General features: G+C 36.3%; 1 protein-coding gene across 1 annotated transcript in view; it reads left to right on the top strand.

Moving 5' to 3' along the window:
* CUBN (cubilin (intrinsic factor-cobalamin receptor)) overlaps positions 1–21642 on the top strand; it is a 259342-nt gene that overhangs the window by 29951 nt on the left and 207749 nt on the right. The window contains exons 15-21 of the mRNA XM_012660902.1: positions 987–1168; positions 2974–3136; positions 4296–4486; positions 16691–16835; positions 17062–17240; positions 19664–19829; positions 20153–20369. Coding sequence (XP_012516356.1) covers positions 987–1168; positions 2974–3136; positions 4296–4486; positions 16691–16835; positions 17062–17240; positions 19664–19829; positions 20153–20369 — 1243 coding nt within the window. The remainder of the gene's footprint in view (positions 1–986; positions 1169–2973; positions 3137–4295; positions 4487–16690; positions 16836–17061; positions 17241–19663; positions 19830–20152; positions 20370–21642) is intronic.

Consider the following 21642-nt stretch of genomic DNA (forward strand, 5'->3'; position numbering starts at 1 on the left):
ACCTATCACCTTCCATAGTTACCATATTTTTTGTGTATGGTGAGAATATTTAAGACCTACTGTCTTAGCAACTTTTAAGTATCTAACACAATATTATTAACTGTAGTCACCATGCTCAACATTGGATCTCTAGAACTTATTTATCCTGCATAACTCAGATGTTGTACCCTCTGACCATCATTTCCCCATTTCCCGCACCTCTCAACTCCTGGCCACCACCATTCTACTTTTGCTACTATGAGTTTAACTTCGTTAGATTCCACACATAAGTGAGATTACGTAGTATTTGTTTTTCTATGTCTGACTTATTTCATTTAGCATAATATCCCCCAGTTTCATCCACATTGTCATAGATGATAAGATTTTCTTATTTTTGAACACTGAATAATATTCCATTGTGTGTACACATATGTGTGTGTGTGTATGTATAATTTGCGTTTTCTTTTAAATTTTTCAGTAGCATTTCTCATAAGCCACCACCGACTCTTTGTTAAATAAATGTGTGTCTTAGTGAAGGAAAAATTCTTTCAGTCATTGGCCAGCAACTTACGGGGGCTGGTGTGATATAGTGGAGATGGTAGTGGGGTTGGTTTCAGAAAGCCTGGCTCAGCCCCTCTATTGCTCTACTCCTGGGCCAGTGGCTTAACCACCATGGATATTTGAATTGCTTCATTTATAAAATGAATACTTTAGCTATATGATAGTCCCTCAGACAGTTCAGCCCTGTGTTTTAAATCATCACCCTATGATGGCTTATAAGCACAGAGCTCAATGCATGAGCCATTCATTTATTTATCAATTAAAACTTCTAGATCTATAACTTTATAATACTGGAAAACTGGAAGTCTTATTTAACTTATGAGGGTGTCCAAAACTGCTCATAGCTGTTTAAATGAAGTTTGGCTTTTTTCAGCAAGGGCTATGATCATTCTACAGGAATTATAACTTGTATACAAACGTAAAGTTATTTCTCCCTTTTCTTTCAGAGTGTGGAGGTATACTGAGTGGTACTTATGGTTCTATACAATCTCCGGGGTATCCCGGAAACTACCCCCCAGGAAGAGATTGTGTCTGGCATGTTACAACCAGTCTTGACCTCCTGATAACATTTACTTTTGGGACTTTGAGCCTGGAGCACCATGATAATTGCAGCAAAGATTATCTTGAGGTAAATAATTACATTTAGATAGAGCCTATCATGGTATGATTAGGACTCAGGGCGCTATGGTTAGTGATGCTTGTGGATAACCCCAACTTATTGTCAGTAGTTAGATGTATTTTTCAATAGGCAGTCAATGTCCAAGTCTTGCTAAGTCCCTATTTTTAATTGTGCCAGCTTCTTACTTCTTTTTCTGAGTTCCATTTGAATCTGGGAAATAACTGCATTTCCTTTTCCCGGCATTACCTGGAAGCCCAGGCCCCTGCCATGACAAAAGCAGAATTAATCAAATAAACAGTAAGTAATGGCCATCTCCTCCAATGCAGATTCAGATCTTCAGGTAGACTGGCGAGGTATTTTCCAGCCTGATTATAGTGTTTCATGAAAAAAATAAGTTAATAGTGATTGTGTTGAACTAGGTTGATAAGTGGTGAGTCTTCCTGGGATGTATTGATAATTATCATTGAGAGAAGCGGTGTTAGCCTGAGCCCTTCCTGCTTACCATTAGTAAAAGATTAAAACACGGAGAAGGAAAAAAAAAGGCTATTGTATTTCTGTGTATAGGAACATCAGAAATGTCGCTCTCCGTTTGTAGACTGACAAGATAATTGAGAAGATTGAGTTCTTTGGTTGTCCTGTATTTTTTATCACCATAAATCTCAGTACCCCTTGCAGTAATGCTAGAAGGACAATATGCTTTTCCCAGTCCATTAGAGAAGTGTGGAGTGCTATGGAATTATTCATAAAAGATAGAAGGAGGCGGCTGTCAAACAGGATCTCCATGAGTAAAAGTCATTAGTAATTTGGCCATTGTGATAATGGATTTGAAACCTTTGGGAATGACTGGAATGCCTCTCCCTAGAAAATTTTTTCAAAATGATCATTTAAATGTTGAGAGTAAAGTGAGTTTTCTTGAAATTAGTTTTCAATAAATTCCATCAAATTAAAATTGGAGGCCTTTTTCATTTTGACATGTTAATTCCTGAATACCGTATAATAGAAAGTATCAATCACTCTGATGGTGTTGAAGTATCTCTCTTTTCTCATCAAGTTACAGTATTTCAAGAAACCAATTAAATGTAAGAATAAAGTAACACTGCCTTATAACTTTGCTGCTAATAGAAAAAGTAATTTGAATGGACAAAATTGACCAGATTAAAATATTCTTTAGTTCATCGACTCCTTGGTGGTCTACATAGTGTAGAATTTGCAATTACCTCAGAATTATAGAGAGATCAACATGATTATTTAATAGATTAAAAAAAACAACAATTAAAACAGGATTTTTAAGGCCTCATCATCATTATTGTGGTACTTAATTACTATCAAAGTTGAATTTTTAAAACTCATTACAATGTTTTTATATTGCATCCAATCTGACTGCACCTCCTTGCTGACCTCTCATCCTCCTGCAAACCTGGTCCAAGTTCCAGTTGGAACTTGGAATCTATTGGCATCACTGGCATTCTTTCTTCTATTTTTATTTGCTTATATTTATTTTCTTCTAGGTCACTAGGAATTTATAATTTCAAAAGAAACATTTGGGGGGCAAAAAACCTAAGAAAGAAAACGCTTAGATTAGTAACATCATGAGAAAAATTCAAAGGATACAACTGAACTTGGAATTGAAATTCAGACAGCAGATAAGGCATGGGAGGATGGGAGAGGGAGACCACCCCTTCGGGAACCCTAACCGTGTGTTAGATATGTATGTGGTAGGGAAATGACAGATCATTTGAAGTTAATGCACAAAATAGCCCGATTTGTTAAAAGCTGACCACTTTGAGTTTAATGGATGCATTCTTTTGTTTTAGATTCGAGATGGTCCTTTGCGTCAAGACCCTGTTCTGGGGAAATTCTGCAGCACTCTCTCTGTCCCACCACTCCAGACCACAGGGCCCTTTGCCAGGGTTCATTTCCATTCTGACACCCAGATTAGCGACCGAGGCTTCCATATCACCTACTTAACATCCCCTTGTAAGTAACCTGCCACTTGGGAGCTTAATAGGAGCTTGAAGGCCAATGCTGTGTTTATAGTTGGTTTATATTTTAATGTGATACAGAAGATGCCTAACTTTCTGAGACTAAGAGCACATCTTTATAAATATTTTTCTCAGAGCTCCATGTTTTTTCTTTATCTTCCCAATGCTCTATTATTAATACTGCAATAACCCTTGGCCTCTAAATTATTGTATCCACATGACAATAAAGATATATGAGGCACCTAAAATTAAATAATTCAGAACATCACGTCCCTAGGGGTGTTTGATTTTTTGCTGTAAGAGAGCTTGTTCCCGTGAGCGATGCCGTCTATCCGGATTTTATCCTCGGATCAAGCTGCACAACAGCCGGCTTCCAGGATTAGTGGCCCCTAGATTGTCACTTCCAGTGAAATACTACTAGGTATTATGTTTTCAAACTGCACTGATACCTTAGAACAAACAAATATGCAAACAACACAACAAAGGAACTGCTCTATGGTTTTTAGTTTAGGGATGCAGAGGGTTTTGTTCCTGGCATCCGTCATTGTGCCCTTAATGAGAATTCACAGCAAAAATACCCTTTAGGTTTCAGTATCAGGAAAAGTAACAATGGGCATCTTGACTGGTCCCCTTTCCCCATTTCCTTTGGCTTCAGGCTGAATCTGAGGCTGAACTCATGTGATCCTTGTAGCTGTTTTCTGTGCATATCAACTTCGCCCTGGCCACATCTTGCTATTAATATTCTGTGATCATTTTTCCTTTAATCTGCTCCATGTATGTAGTTATGTATTTTATTTTGTCACATCTATCTTATAAACTATCTCAAATCTTTTTGGAATGAAGCAGAGTATTAATATATTTAAAAAGCGATTTATAGACAAGAACAGTGGATTGTAAATTAGATCACACATCTCCATATCTATTTCTTTAGGCACTACAAGGATGTCCCACAAATGCACGTCAAACTGAATATCTTGTAATTAGAAGCTTAAGCCTGCACAGGGTGAATAAAGTGGGTTTATGATTGTGTGTGTGTGTGTGTGTGTGTGTGTGTGTGTGTGTGTGTGTGTGTGTGTAAAAATTAGATCCAATGTCTGGAAGCCAGAGCAACACAATCCACATGACATTTTCCTCCTCTTTTCTGTTCCCCTTAGCGGATCTGCCTTGTGGAGGGAACTACACAGACCCAGAGGGTGAAATACTCCTTCCAGAGCTGTCTGGACCTTTCCCTCACAACAGGCAATGCATCTATATCATAAGGCAGCCTCAGGGAGAGCAAATACAAGTGAACTTCACCCACGTGCAGCTGGAAAGCCAGAGTGGCTGTTCCCAGAGTTACATAGAGGTAAGTTCAACATTTTTATATTCTGTAGAGTGGTGGTCTTCAAATGGTGGTTGGGCTAGCAGCACTCAGATCACCTAAGATCTTATTAGAAATGCAATTTTATACCCTTTCCTAGACCTACTGAGTCAGAACCTTGAGGGGTGGGATCAGCATCTTGTGTTTTATTATGATAACAGGCCCCCAGGTGATTCTCCTGCAGGTTAGAGTCTGGGAACAACTGTCCTAGAGATTATGAAAGAATCTGCGTAAAACAGATCAGCAAAGGACAAAGAGAAAAGTCTTACACTAGAAACTCATAACGATGCTAAATTGCAGGCTATTAAACTGAGCCCTAATAACTAAGGTGCAGGCAAAATAAGTAAGGCTAATAGGATAAAGATTTCGGAGATTCTCTAGGATAATTTTATACGTGAGGGAACTCCAGAGAAGTTAAGAGATTTGCCCAGGTGACCCAGCTAGTCAGTGGCAGAGAGTTCAGCTAAAGTATTGAATAACTCTTATTTTGGGAGTTAGATTTTTTCCTTCATTGGTCCCGCCTGCCATCTGCCAGAAAACTTTAACTTTGATTTAAATGTGGGTAATGGTTATAATAAAGGGAATATTTGAACCAGAGACAGGCAGTTTTTGTTTGCTGGGCCTGGTATTTCTTTTGCTTAATTATTGGTCAAGCCACAAATTAAAGTGTTGAGCAAGAGAAACAAAACATTTTTTGTTGAGCATAATTGTTTCACATAAATTCAGAGAGGTAATTATAGTTTTGTTTGTTTCTGTGAATTAAATCAATTTATTCATCCAAGAAAAACCTAGCTAATCACCTATCTTCTTCCCTCTATGTTTAGACAAAAAAAAAACAAAAAACAAAAAACAGAACTTTAACATGAGATCTAGACTTAGTTGAAGAAGAACATTGACCATAGGCCCTACAGCAATATGTATTTTTTTAATTCAGAAATTTTTATTTCAGATCATGAGGTAAATGGGTATATTCATTCAATTTAGGTTTTATAAAGTCTCTTATAAATTACATTAAAGTTTTACACTATGGAGTAATTTTAATTATTTTTGTGTAAATAAAAATTAAATTTCCAACATTTGTTTTTTACTTTGAGAACAGTAAAAATAGCTCACAATTAGAGAGTGATCACTATGCACCACACACTGTTCTAAGACTTTAAAATACTATAATAAATCAAGTGGATAATGTTTACTGTTTGCTTTCTGCCTGCCAGGTACGGTAAGTGATTTATAGGAGTTAATTCATTGAATCCCCACAACGACCATTATTATTTCTATTTTAATCTCAAGAAACTGAAGCCCAGAGGAGTTAAGTTACTTGCCCACAGTTACATGTCTAGCAAGTGGTGCAGACGGATTTGAATTTAGGAGATCCGGTTGTGCCAAACTCTGATAAGAATGGAAATGCAGTAGTGTGACTTTGACTACAAGAGGTATAGCGAGGAAGGTCTCATGAATTTCCCAATTCCACACCTGGCTCTTTGATCATAGGACTAAAACATGGAGCTGGGTCCAGTGGTATTTCTCAGATAGGCAAGACTGTAGCCCTGATTTTCTGGGAAATTTGGGTACCTTTCTATTAGATCCTTTATGGTGGTTCTAATGGCTCTAAAGAGCCATCAAAGCACCTGGAATGATGTATCCTCTCTTTGGCTTTGCAGAACATTATCATTGAACTTCAGCTGTTGCTCCATGAATTAGTGTTAAACGTGTCTGGGGACAGGATCTGTCTTAGGAGTTTTACAGAGCTTTGCCCTGAAGGAATAGGTGAATGTGCTGGTTTGCATTTTATATGCTGTTACACTGGAAGGGCGTCTCTGAAAGGCAGTAGCGGCTGTATCCCACGAGGCGCTGCGTTTCTCAGACCTAAAGAATTGGATTTGCTTTGTAAAGCACAAGCGAATCTGTTAAAAACTATAGACTGAGAGCTGACAATGGAGTGCCCTCTGGAACAAACAGCTTCCCAGAAAGGACAGCTTCCCAGATGGCTGAAAGCAAAGCTTTTGTTTAAACCACTCTAGACTACCTGTTTCCATTCACAATAACCTAATAAACATGGAGCTTACATATCTCTGTTTAACCCCTCTGTTTAAATGACAAACTTACCTTAGAATTTAGAAATTAACCTTTGAAAGACTTTGTAACCGTTTACTCCGGTAAATAGAATTAGTTAAAGAATCTGTAGAAGCCTTCTGTAAAAGCCTTTTGAAAATCTGTTAACCTGAGAGATACTACCTGTTGTTATGTAAATTTGTTACCCCTGACAATTGTTCACTATTTTCTATAAGTTACCATGTAAGACCTCATTCAGGGCTTTTTGAGACCAACGGAGAGGTCCGAGCCCCCTGAGCTCCCACTTTGCCTATAATCTTTATAAACTTATAAAACTATATCTTTGTCTCAGTGTATTCTTTTATTTCTTCCATTTTCCATTTCTCTCTATTATTTTCTTATCCCTTGCAACTCTACCAAAGGGATCCGGTTTTTTGCAGGGAACACTGGCCACGTTCCCCGCATTCAGTGAGGAGTTAATGAACTCCTCTGAATAGTTATCAGAAAAAAAAAATCATAAAGCTGGCATTGAAAGAGTTTAATTCTGTAAACCAGAATGGCAGACTGTTTTGTAGCCAGAATGGGATTGGAGTTAATTCATCTAAGCTCTTATTTTGGTTCTGCCATTAGATGACTGTATGACCTTGGACAATTCTTCATCTGGATCCTTCAGTTCCTACTTCAGTAAGATGCCCTACCTATTCCTCTGCACTTTGTGAGGATAAAATCAAGGAAATGAATGATAAAAGAATTTAGGAATTAAAAACATATGAGTACAAGATTTTCCTAGACCAAATTTTTAACTCTTGCCTTGAACTTATCCGTTCAGAGACCAACAATAAGGCACTTTCATGGCTGGCCATAGAGCTATCCACATTCTGATGTAACCACATGCCTGCAACGTCTCGATCAAATTTCCCTTAAGGGTTGTTGATGGAAAAAAAAATAAAAGATCTCTATTATTCAGAAGCACAGAAGATATATGGTGATTTAAACAGCTGAGAAGATTTTTTTCTATTATCTCTTTGACCAATCTAAAGAAATACAGCCAGTCAATTTGTGGAATTTTATAATCAGGAAGAATCCCAAAGGTCATCTAATCCAAATCCTTAATTTTACAAATGAGGAAACAGAGGCCCACAAAGGTCAAACTCTAGTTATTATCAAAATAGAACCTAGATGTACCTCTTGGGGTTTCTGTCTAGACATATATTGACTTATATCAAAGTTCTTGTCATTAAATCTTCTCTATTCATTGGGAAAATTTGTAAACTGAACCCTTTTTTTTTTTTTAAAGTATGTCTACTTCTCTTGATATTCTTCAGATAATAGTTGTAGAAGAAAGTGATACAGGAACCAAATTCAAATGACATTGGGACTCAATATGTTGCTCCCCAAAATGGTGACTTCATTTTTAAAAGCTATATTTAAAAAGTGAAATATTTATGCAAAGGAATAAAATAAAAATATGATGGTGTTTCCAATACTTTGGCGGTTTAGAGGGGAGATGACTTTGTCATTTACTAACCCTATTTATGAGTGAAATCAGACCACCCCAAGTTTTAAAAATAATGAAGAGCAGAGAGGGAATGCTAAAGAGATGTGGGAGAATTATAATAAGGAATTTTCTTTTGAGTGTGAATAGGTACACTCTTAGGAATCACAAATCTTCTCATTATGTGGTTCCAGATGCTTTGTGGCCATGCAAACATACCCTTTAAATGAAGATTAAGATACAATTGTCTAGTGTATATCTTTCATGGACGTGTGGTTTTGAAAGACTTACTTTTTGCTCAGTAGGAGAGCTCCATCAACATTCATTTGAAAATAAATTTTAACTGCAAAATGTGTATGATATTGCCCAAACCCAAAATAGCATGTCTTTCTTTTCCTTTTTCTTTTCTTTTTAAACAAGAAGCAGACATTTACATTTCCTTAGATTTATGTATCTGTCTCAAGTAAAGTTTCTACTTCTAAAAACACACATTGCTCAGGGAAGATGTGACGTGGCTACAAAAGAATGAATAGAAGAACAGATCAACTGTTAGTCCATCTGTTTTTGTCTAAAAGAATGTTCAAGTGTATAAAATAGTTCAATGAATGTGACAGAAGCATCTTTCCAGAATAAAAAGAAGTTTCTCTCATTAATATTTCATAAGTGATTTAAGCTATCAGAACTCTAAGCAAAGGACATGTAAGATAGTAATGAAAGTTTAATTTTTAATCCCAGAGAATGTAAGTTATAGGCTGAATAATAAATTAAGAAGCCTATATGATGTTAAGGCCAAGGCTTGAGGTAAAATGAAGAGTGAAATGAACAGATTCCTTCACTCCACCAAATCTCCTTGACCGATCCCGAAACATCTGCCTCCCCTTTTTGTAAAGACTCTGGGGAATTGGAAAAGGAGCACGTCAAGAGAAACTCATAAAGGAAGGGGAGAGACGTGCCTTCTGGAGAAAGAGTAGGGCTTCTGGGGAAGTTGTTCCTTCTTAGATGTGAAAAGCAAACAAAAATAGAAAAGTTGAAAAATATAATTAATAAGATAGGAAGAAGTAATTTACATTGAATTTGGTTTCTGGTATTTAGGGAATATATCTATGGTACAAGTGGCATTGAATCACAAATTCATCCTATTTTACGCCTCTATGATAATCCCAGTTGGTTAACAAAGCAAAAATTGGACATCTCCTTACAATAGACCTCAAAAAGAAATTATTGCTAAACATTTTAAAATGCCCAAGTACTTAGAAATCTATGAACTCCCTCCTAAATAATTATTGGATTGAGACGGAAATAAAAAATGAAAGGAAAGACTAGATAGAATATAGCAAACAGGAAATGCTATGTATCAAAACCTGTGAGACATGATGAAATTCAACACCCAGGTAAAATCTTCATGATTTAAAAGAATGAAAAAATTGAGGATGTGGACGAGAACAATGAGCTGAACCCCTACACGGCACTCCCACATCTCCTGACGTCTCTAGGTGAATTCAAATTCAGAAGGGACCTCCTTTTGTTACTTGTTAGGCATTGAAATGATTCAGCTACTGTGTCAGGATTGGTGGAGGGACAGCCATGACTTTTGCCCTGCATGAACATACTTGTTTCCCTGAAGTGGACGTGCTGGTCAGAGTCCCATGGCTGTGATTCACAGGATAATTCTACAGGGTAAGACCTAAATGGCAGAGAAAGAATAAGGCCTCTGACAACTGGAGCTGAACGTAGATACTGCAAGCAAACACACCAGAATAGGACGACTAGTATTGTTGTTTAGTTAATATTTTGAAATTAATTATATTTCGGGAAATCATCTTTCTAGAGAGGGCAGAAGGAAAGGGGAAATGAGGGTACATTCAATAATTTGCATTCTTTAGCATATTGGATTTGGGGTTTTGGCAGAGACTCGAAATATTTGGTTAGTTTCTGGACTGTGTCATTGTCAGCACAGTTTTTCTACAACTATTCAGCTATCCTGATGCTTTTTAATGAAGTGATGAGAGACACCATTACTCAAGTGAAATAATTCTGTAGGTTGCAGTAGTGGGAGCCAGGAAAAGCACTGAGATGGTAGAACCATGTAGTTTCGGCGTTCTGTGAGAGCTCGTATAACTTTTTGCTATTTGTTAAGGAGTTGCATGTTCATGCAGAAACCACAAACCTGGTAGAAAAAGTGTGATGCAGAGCAAGAGTATATGGAAAGAACATTAATCAAGAATGCAGCAAACTACGAGGCCGAACAGAGAGCGTGGTCAGTACTTATCTGATATAAAATGACAACAATATTGCATGAAAACATGATAAAAGACTTCAACTCTCTGTGTTACTAAAGGCAAGGTATTTATTAATGATATCTGCATGTCTCAGTTTCCTCATCTGTAATAAGGATAGTAATAGTATTCTCCTAAAAAGGATGGAAAGAGGTCATTCATTTATTTACCTATTCATTCTCTATTTATCAAACAGTTTAGGTGCCAGGCACTACGCTAGGGAATGGATATGTAAAATAGATATTAAACAAGCAAGCACACACTATATGATTTCAAGGGGGGGGTAAGTATTGTGCAGGAAGGAAACAGTACTGTGAGAGAAAAAACAGGGTTACTGCCTTTAGTGGAATGGTTAGAGGTCGCTTCTAGAGGGTATCACGTACTAGGTCTGCAGATGAGGAGGCGATAGCAATGCAAAGAGCTAAGAGAAGGGAGAGTCCAGGTCAAGGTGCCAGTGCAGCCCTAGAGACCGAACTGAGAAAAAATAAATTGCAAGAATTGAAAACAGACTAGGGCGGCTGGAATAACAAAGGGTTGGATGACAGAAATATGAGTTAGGCAGCAGCTAGATCCTGTAGGGCCTTCTAGGCTGAGATAAAGAGCTTGGGTTGTATTCTGAAGGCAAAGAGAAACAATGAGAATGTTCTTTGTGCAGTGCCTGTCGCACAATGAATCGTCACTAAAAGTTAATAGGGTGATGATGATGATGAAGATACGGAGAAAGGAGGGGAGGAGAAGGTGCCATACCGGAGCTTGCGATCATGAAGGAAGGCAATTCTAGGTAAAACTAGAAAAGTGTTCTTAAGTTTAGAATATCAAATTTTTAAAAAATCAGATAAAGGATATGTTTATTCACAGACATGTTAGAAGGAGCACTGTTTCACAAGGCATAAAAAGCTTTAAAATGTTGATTATGAAATCATAAAACATACTGATGGAGAACAAAGGATAACCAAAGAAAACAATTTGAGTCCCTAAGTGGCTTCTCCCCTCTCTTATCCCTCAGCCCTTATTCTCTCATCTGGGGCGGGGGCCACATTCCCCTCCTGCTCACCCAGATTAACCCAAAGCTCCTCTCCAAGGTCAGGTCTCTCCTTAGCTAAGGGGTATGTCAACCTGAAGCTCACTTCACAGGAAGCCAAACGTTAAACACTACCATATGGTAGGGTTCTGTTTTCAGCTCTCGGACGAACCAAAGCCTAATGCCAGCATATTTGGTTTGCTTTGAATTAAAATTTAGTACTTAAAGGGATTTTAGAAATTGTAACAGAAAAACAAATCTGGATTTCTGGCAGGCACAAACACACGAACATGCACATTAAGACATGGCTTCGGGACCTAACTCATTCCAGATGTTACAGTGTACTACTTACTGGGCTCTAGATCTCACGTTTAAAATTTCATATAAATGGTGTTTTTCAGTCCCGTTTACTTTAGCTCTCTCTACAGGAAATAGTTTTTTTATAAGAACTCAGTTTTTTATGAGTAGTTTCTCTTCAGGAACTGGTTTAGTTTGATGAACATAAAAATCCGAAGCCATTTGGAATACTCCATAGGCTAAAAATCATGGGTCGCAGGTTACATAGTGCAGCTGTGGGCCTGAAACATTCTGCTGGATGAGTAAGGCCATCCACGAGAAACCTGGGCCTGGTCCACACAGCACTACAGTCTTGAACTGGTCCTTGTCATTTCTTTGCAGATGTGACCCACTAATGAATTGGTTGTGACCCCTCTGCAATGATCCTGGCAAGGCTTCCCCTGACTCCTTAAGAAAAAAAATTTTTGTTTTACTTAAACCAGGTTCAGATATTTGTCATTTTTCTCTAGGTTATGCTAAAATAACAAACTATCAATAACAGTAGCCAGACAAATAAAAAACAATAACAAACCAAAAATGGCTGTGGCTTACAATACTGTATGTTTATTTTTTGCTCATGTTCATGTGTTGGTTTTGGATCAGTTGCCGCTCTGCTGCTCTGTTTCCTACGTCTTCGCCACCCTGGGCTCTTGGTCTTGTGAGAGGGAAAAGTAAAAGATGGTTGAATTGTGCATCGACTTCCAAAGCTTCTCCTTGGAAATTGATACTTCGCTTCTGCTCACATTCTGTTGAGCAAAGCAAGTCCTATGGCTAAGCCCACAGTCAATGGAAGGATAAGTATTAGTTCTCCACAGGGAGGTGTAGCAAGTCACATGGCAAAAAGCATAGATAGTCAATCCTTTTACAGGGAGGAGAGTGAATAATTATGAAAAATAACACAGTCTATCCTAGTTCACAAGCACTAAGGAAAGAGATTTTGGTGGGGGGTGTGCAAACATACGACATCCTGGAATATTCGAATGCGAGATGTGCTGCAACAGCATTGGGGTCACTTTAGAGCATTTGATGAATTTTGTTTTTGTATCTCTTTCAAAGGGATTATAGTTCAAGTATGGCCATGTCTGGGTTCCAGGGAGAATACAGGCTTTCAGAATTAATAAGGTTTCATTTCCACAGAGAGAGAAACAGAGCCAAAATCAATTGCGCCTTCTAGGTTTGGGGCCCTTGAGCCCTATAAGTTCCTCTTAAAACATTTGTACCGCAGCTGCCTCTCTCCTTGCTAAGATCCTTGAATTTCATTAGTCAAGGCCCAGGGGAATGGCCCACTTCAGCTCGCTCCGTTGCTATTTGGCTGTTTTTCTTCCTTCTTGTCATCTTCTAATGCGCAAAACAGAAAAGAGAGACTCCAGTCTTTGCGGGAGCACATAGAAGCCTGGAGGATTAGGGAGCAGGAAGATACCTCACTCTGTGTTTCATGCTTTCTGGTTTTCAAGAACTGTAGTATGTCTGTACCTCTAACAAAACTTGAACCCTCACACTGCACCTTGGAATTAATAAATCAACAAGAATTTGTCAAATACCTACTTGCAAAGTTTTTTATTAGATGCTAAGGAGGGTTCAAAGGTTTTCACCTCCCTCAGAGATTTGCTGTTCAGTTAGAGAGAAATTTAGCATAACTTTACTACAGTATGTGAAATTTGTGTTATAGATGTTGTAAGAGTTCGGAGAAGGGAACTGGTATGAGCCTGAGTCAGGGGAGAGGCATGTGATTTTTTATGTCTGTGCAAGACTCTATCATATGGCTGAATCATAATTTATTTAATCATTCCACTATTATTAGACGTTTAGAACAGTTTCAATTCTTGTTATAATAGAGCGTACTTTGATGTGGATCCATGTGCATCTTTGCCTGCATCTTGAAAATGATAGAAGGTTAGACGTGAAATACTCCTAACACATGTGGTCAAGTTATTTTCCATAACTTTATACTTCTACCAGTTACGGTTGAGAGTAACTCTGTCACCGTACCCCTCCCAGCTTTGAATACCATACTTTTAAAATCTTCTCTGTACTGCCTGTCCCCCTTGGCCTAGATAATTCCTACTCATCCTTCAGGTCTCAGCGTAAAGATTATTCTGCTGAGAAGTTTTCAATAATCCCCTGTGAGTTCAGAGTCTTTGGTTAAGCCAGTGGTTCTCTACATTTTAAGACCTTTTTGTATCACTTTTTCACTGTTCAGAAATGAAACGCATTGACGGCGTAACCTCTCTACACACACTATATTCAAAAAATGTAAAGTTGCAAGTACAACATTAAGGAGAAATAAATGTAAAATCGCATTTATTTCAGTATGTGAAAAGCCTGGGTAAGCTCCACTAGAAGACAAAATGAAGCAGTCAGTTGTCTGTGCCCTAAATTGTTGTAAATGCTACAGTTCAAACACAGGCTGACACGGTTATGTGGGTTGGTGGCTAATTTTTCTGAAATGGTGACCAACTCTTGGCAGATGTCCGGGAGGAAAAAAAAAAGCACTTCAATTTACACTCTACTTATAATCGTGGAAAGTTCAGTGTGCATTACATTGTGCAAAAATATTTTACACTTATATGTAAAATAGAGCTAGATTTTACACCTAATAACAGAACTTTCACTTATATGAATGCCACGCAGGATTTAGGAGAATTGTTGTGTGTGATTCCACATTTCAGGCTGTCTAGTGTCATTGGTCCCTAGACACTAAATGCCAGTAGTGCCCCACTACCGGTGTTTTAATTGTCATTAAAACAAAAACAAAAACAAAAAAAATGCCCTCACTAATTTCCCAAACACCTGACCATGGTCCCCCCTGAGAACCACTGGCTAAGTAGTGATGCAGCACCCTGCACTTTCTCAAACGTCACACTCATCATACTTTAAAGATGTTCTTGTCTGTCATAAATTCCTGTGAGTAGTGACTGTCTTTCACAATTCTATCTCCAGCGCAGGTCCTGGTATTTATTCATATCTTGATAATGCTAATTAAGTGAATGAATTAATATTTGGATGGCGAGATCCTCCAGAATAATTTTATAGAACAGGAGAAGTATGAACATCCATTTAATAATTCCTGATCATAGTGAGAAGCCTCCAGTGTTTTACTGCTAAAAATGTCAAGCGTAACAACAGCTACCCTTTGGTCAACATTTTCCATTACCAGGCATCTTGCTAAGGAATTTACACTATTGTTTTACCTATTTGCTTCAACAACCCCATGGGCTTAGATGATGTAGTAACTTGCTCAAGGTTATTAAGTGAGGAGATTTATAAGTGAAAGGTGGGATTTGAACCCAGGTCCATAGACTGTGTTCATGGCCACTACACTATAAGATATTGGCTGTTGATTTATAACTGGTAGATTTTATTATATGAAGGAAATTTTTCTTTTTCTCCTGACTTTCTAAGTTTTGTTTTTAATAAGTCAGAAATGCTAACAAACGTTTTTACATTAATGGAGCTATCTCATATGGTTTATCTTATTGGATTTACTGATGAAGTCAATTTATAACTTATATATAATTTCCAACATTCCTTGCATTACTATTATTCCTATATTTGATTTGGTATCTAAGGCTAACAATGAACTGTGAATTCATTTCTTTAGGGCTGTGTTTAGGATTTTTGTGTCTATTCTATATTAATAGGTGAGATCGGTTTATTGTTTTCATTTCTATTGTCTATTTTGGGATTTGATAACAGGGTTCAGAGAAAAATTAGTTGGGAATTGTTCTATGTTTGAATGTATCTTAGAACAAATTATATATGGGAATTATCCCTTCCTTAAAAGTTTAAAAGAACTTACCAAGTAGAGCATCTTCTGAGAGTTTATCTTCTTTTGGGAGGGGGAGAATAATTATTTGATAATGTTTTCAATTTTATCTATGGCTTATGTCTGTTCAGATTTTTTCTTCTCCTTCAGATAATTTTAGTAATTTATTTTTTTCTGGAAATAACCCATTTAAATATTCAATATATTAGCATAGTGTTGTATGTAGATTTATTATGTTTTAAAAATTCCTTGGTATATGTCTTTGTCATTTTTAATTTTGTATATTTGTGCTTATTTTCTGTTTTATTTATTATACTGGCCAGAGATTTGTCTTTTATATCCTCACTCCCCAAAATCTTTCAGAAAAACCCAGTTCTGGAATATATTTATGAATTATGCCTTCTTCAGTATTTTATTTATTGTTTTGCCTTTATTTTTACTTTATTCTTTCTCATTTTATAGCTTATTTCTAATGTTTTAACTCCTTAGTTTTTTTTTCTCTCTCTCTCTCTCTTTCATCTACCTTTCTGTCTTTTTTTTCTTTCTATAATGAAAACAGTTTTGTACATGACTTCCTCTAATTACAGATTTGGCTAACACTTGTATGGTTTTTTTTTTTTTTTTTTTTTGAGACAGAGTCTCACTCTGTTGCCCTGGCTAGAGTGCTGTGGCATCATCCTAGCTCACAGCAACCTCAAACTCCTGGGCTCAAGCGATCCTACTGCCTCAGCTTCCCGAGTAGCTGGGACTACAGGCATGCGCCACCATGCCTGGCTTATTTTTTTATTTTAGTAGAGACGGGATCTCCCTCTTGCTCAGGCTGGTTTTGAACTCCTGAGCTCAAACAATCCGCCCGCCTTGGCCTCCCAGAGTGGTAGGATTACAGGCGTGAGCCAGCGTGCCCGACCTTAACACTTGTATGTTTTGATATGTAATATTCTCATTTTTTATTGTTTTCTAAGTCACCCAAAATTGTAAATTTATTTCCTCTTTGACATTGTGGAAATTGTACATCTTTAAAGTTCTTATGCTTTTGGATTTTATTGGCTTACAATTTTATCAGTATTTAGTGTTACTGTATTAAGCTAAAAAATGACCCACTGACTACTTTTAAAAATAATGTAAATATGTAACTCAAATTAGATTATCACCCATTTTGAGTCTTCCATTTTCCCATCTCCAAATAATTGACAAGGTAATTTTTTTGATGAGTATTGCAAATCTATTTTATTTTTCTGTTTAGGTTCGAGATGATGAAACCTTACTTGGAAAAGTCTGTGACAATGGAACCATCTCTCACATTAAATCCATCACCAATAGGATCTGGATAAGGTTTAAAATAGACGCTTCTGTTGAAAAAGCTAGTTTCAGAGCTGTTTATGAAGTTGGTAAGGAAGCTTGTGCTTAATATTTAAATGTTTAATTTGCCTGATTGAAGCATTTTAATTTTTTGAAATAATTTAGTCATTTAATGTCCTCAAGTGGAGAGGAAAATATTCTCATAGAAATGTCATATTCAATTATCTCCTTAGGCAGTGTTGGGTTTTGCAATAAAATTGAAAAGAAGAATTATTTATCTCCGGAAAAACACTACTATAATTTTTATATTTACAGCTTGTGGGGGTGAATTAACTGGAGAAGGGGTCATTCGCTCGCCCTTTTATCCTAATGTGTATCCTGGAGAAAGAGTCTGTAGGTGGACCATCCACCAGCCCCGAGGCCAAGTAGTTCTTCTCAACTTCACTGACTTTGAAATTAGAAGTTCTGCCCACTGTGATACGGATTATATTGAGGTAAGAATAAAAAAAAAATTTGTATTTGGTTGTATATTATTAAAAATATTACCTCATGTTATTCTTAAATCTGTTACATGAAACAAAAGTAGTTTGTACAGACCAATATCTCTTACAAATATAGATGCAAAAATCCTCAACAAAATACTAGCTTGTTGAAGTCAGCATATAAAAAGGATTAAGTGAGATTTATCTCAGGAATTCAAGGTTGGCATAACATCCAAACATCAATTAATGTAGGACATGGTATCAATAAAATAAAGGACAAAAAACCACACGATCACCTCAGTAGATGCAGAATTTGGATTTTGCTGGATTTGACAAAATCCAATAATCTTTTCGTGATAAAAACACTCAACAAACTAGGAATAGAAGGGAACTCTCTTAATCTGATAAAGGACATCTATTTAAAAAACCCACATCTAACATCGTATTTAATGATGAAACACTAAATGCTTTGCCTCTGTGATCAGTAAAAAGACAAGGATGTCTGTTCTACCACTTTATTCAACATACACTAGAAATTCTCATATTGGAAATTAAGCAAGGAAAAGAAATGAATTGCATCCAGAATGGAAAGGAAGGAGTAAAACTATCTCTATTCACAGATAACATGACCTTGTATATAGAAAATCATAAGAAATTAACACACATAAAAAACTATTTTTAGAACTAATATACAAATTCAGCAAGTTGTAGGTTAAAAGATCAAAATATAAAATCATTTCTTTTTCTATACACTAGCAAGGAACAATTTGAAAATAAAATCGAGGAAAAAATTCCGCTTATAATAGCATTAAAAACAGTGAAGATTAAGGAATACACTTGAAAAAAAATGTAAAACTTGTCCTCTGAAACGATAAATCATCATTGAAGGAAATTAAAGAAGACCTAAATAAATGGAAAGACATTTCATGTTCATGAATTAGAAGACTTAATATTGTTAAGATAGCAATATTCCCCAAACTGATCTAAAGATTCAATTCAATCCCTACAAAAATCCCAGCTGATTCTCTTGCAGAAATTCACAAGCTGATTGTAAAATTCATATGAATATGTAAAGGAACCAGAATAACCAAAGCATTCTTCAAAAAGAACAAAGGTGTAGGACTCACACTTTCCAATTTCAAAACATAGAACAAAACGACAATAATTGAGCATTGATGTTGTTGGAGTAAGTACATAAATATAGATCCATGGAACAGAACTGAAAATTCAGAATTAAACCCCCATGCTTTTAATGGCTGATTGATTTATGAAAATGATGCCAAGTCATATCAGTGGGGAAAAATAGTTTTTTTTCAACCAATTGTGCTGAATATCCACATCAAAATTACGAATTTGGATGTATAAAAAAATTAACTAAAAATAGATTATAGACCTAAATGTGGGAGCTAAAACTATGAAACTCTTACATGAAATAGGAGTAAGTACTTGTGACCTTGGGTTAGGCAAAGCCTTCTTGGATATGACACAAAAAGCACAAACAACAAAAGAAAAAATTAAAAAATTAGATTTATTCAAAATTAAAAACAACCTGATATTTTAAAAGGAGAAAGGATATGAATAAACATTTCTTCAAAGAAGGTATACTAATGGACAATAAGCACGTGAACAGATGGCTCAACATTATTGGTCATTAGGAAAATGTAAATTGAAACCGCAGGGAGGTACCACTTCAGACCCACTAGGATGGTTGCAATCAAAAAGTCAGATAATAGCAAGGATTGGCTGGGATGTGGAAAACCTGAAACACTTATGCACTGCTAGTAGGGATGTAGCCACTTTGGAAAACAGTTGTCAGTTCCTCAAAAAGTTAAACATAGAGTTACCATCTGGTCCAACAATTCTGCTCTTAGGTATATACTTAATGAGAATGAAAATAAATGTCCACACAAAAATTTGTATATGAATATGCTTATAATCATTATTTATAATAGCATATGCAAATGGCACATGCATTATTCTCAATTTAAAAGTAGAAACAAAAATTTCCATCAATTGATAAATGGATAAATAAAATGTGCTATCCCCTTACAATGGAAATTATATGGCATGAAAAATGAATGAAGTAATGATACATATTACAACATAGATGAACTTTGAAAACATTATACTACATGAAAGAAGCTAGTCATAAAAGACCACATATTGTATGCTTCCATTTGCTTAAAATGTCCAGCATAGACAATCTATAGCGATAGAAAGTGGATTAGTGGCTGCCTGGGGCTCTGGTTTCAAGGGAGTTGGGAGTGACTGCTAATGGACATGGAGTTTCTTTTGGGATGACTAAAATGTGGTAAAATTGATTGTATTTTCAAATTGATTTTTACTATATTAAAAACATTTCAGAAACAATTATTCTTAAAGCAGTTTTCTAAAATAGATGTCCAACAAAATTGAATACTTCTTTTCTATTTTAGATCGGTAGCAATTCCATTTTGGGTTCCCCTGAAAATGAAAAGTATTGTGGCACAGACACACCTTCGTTTATAACATCCGTGTACAATTTTCTTTACATCACATTCGTGAAAAGTTCTTCTACTGAAAATCGTGGTTTCATGGCTAAGTTCAGTACTGAGTATTTGGGTAAGAGATTGTTTCTTTTTGCTCCTCTTGGGCGTATATCAGAATAAGTGAACTATGGAAATAAATTATTATATAAAATCATCTATGCTGTGAAAAACTTTGAAGCACATTCAAAGATAAAGAATATATATTTCATAATCAACACATATCAATAGTTAATTTGGTATCTGTTAATAAAAGAAAAACTAAGTTATCTTAAGTGGTATATAAGAAACATTTTTTCTTTTTGAACTTTTAAGAAGTTATGATCAGAGTATTTTATTTTGACATCCAGAGAGATTGTTGGTTACTTGTGATAATTATTATAATTTTTATTTCAACAGCATGTGGAAAAATTCTTACAGAGTCAACAGGAGTCATTCAAAGTCCTGGCCATCCAAATATCTACCCCCAGGGTATCAACTGTACCTGGCATATATTAGTCCAACCTGACCACTTGATTCGTTTGATATTCGAAAGATTTCATTTGGAATTTCATTATAATTGCACAAATGACTACCTGGAAGTTTATGACACTGACTCTGAGACATCTCTTGGGAGGTGAGGTTATTATTTTTATTTTTTTTAACACAAAAACTTTCTGTTTTCTTGCTTTCTTGCTTCGGTGAAGGATGTTAAGATCCACCATGCTGTGTTATAAAAATCAGTTGAGATCTTCCTTCTTCTCAATGACCATTTCTACATACTACTATGTAGCCTTGGCTTTAGTAATTAAGTTTTGACATGTCTATACTCATGAAGGCATTATTAAAATCAAAATAATGTACATATCCATCACCCCAGAAACTTCCTGCCGATTGTAATTCCTCACTTCTGCCCCCCACCCGCAAACGCAGGAAACCACTAATCTGCTTTGTATTCCTGTAGATTAGTTTGCGTTAATATATTCTGAAATTACAGAAATGGATCTACTCTACTCTACACTTTGTCTGGCTTTTCTCAACGAGCATAAATTTTTGTGTTGAGCTTCTTGGATCTGAGGGTTTGTAGTTTTATTGAATTTGGAATATTTTTGGCCATTAGATCTTGAAATACTTTTTCTGTCTCCCCTCCCCTTTGTTGGACTCTGCATGTATATTATGTCACTTAAAGTTGTTCCACAACTCACTGATATTCTCTGTTCATTTGATTTTGAGCCTTTGTTCTCTGTTGGTTTCATTTTGGAAAGTTTCCATTACTATGTATTCACGTTCACTCATCTTTTGTTTTGCAAGTCTAATCTGCTATTACTCCTACAAAGTATATTTTTCACCTTAGACATTGTAGTTTTCATTTGTAGAAATTCAGTTTGGGTCATTTTATACATATTCCATGTCTCAACATATTGATTTTTTTTCCTCTAGGGATGGGATACAGTTACATTTTAATGACTTAGTCTACTAATTAAAACATCCATATCATTTCTTGCTATGTTTTTATAGATTGATTTTCCCTCTCATTATGAGTCATACTTTCCTACTTCTTTTCATGCTTGGTGATATTTGATCGGATACCAGACATCTTCAATGTATGTTTTTGGGCACGGGACATTATTATATTCCTATAAGTATCCTTGAGCTTTGTTCTAGAATGCAGTTACGTTACTTGGAAACAGGTTGATCCTTTCCAGTTTTTCTTTTAAACTCATTTCCTGTCCCTGAAGGGTCGTCATCCTTTATTGCTTCATATCCGGTGTCTTGAGAACCATTGCTTTTTTTTTTTTTCAACATATTATGGGGGTACAGATGTTTAGGTTACGTATGTTGCCCTTGCCTCCCCCCTACCCCCCAAGTCCGAGTTTCAAGCGTATCCATCCCTTGGATGGTGCGCATTG

Source organism: Propithecus coquereli, unplaced genomic scaffold (assembly GCF_000956105.1).
Source record: "Propithecus coquereli isolate 6110/MARCELLA unplaced genomic scaffold, Pcoq_1.0 Scaffold69, whole genome shotgun sequence".
In the NCBI taxonomy this organism is placed as follows: domain Eukaryota; kingdom Metazoa; phylum Chordata; class Mammalia; order Primates; family Indriidae; genus Propithecus; species Propithecus coquereli.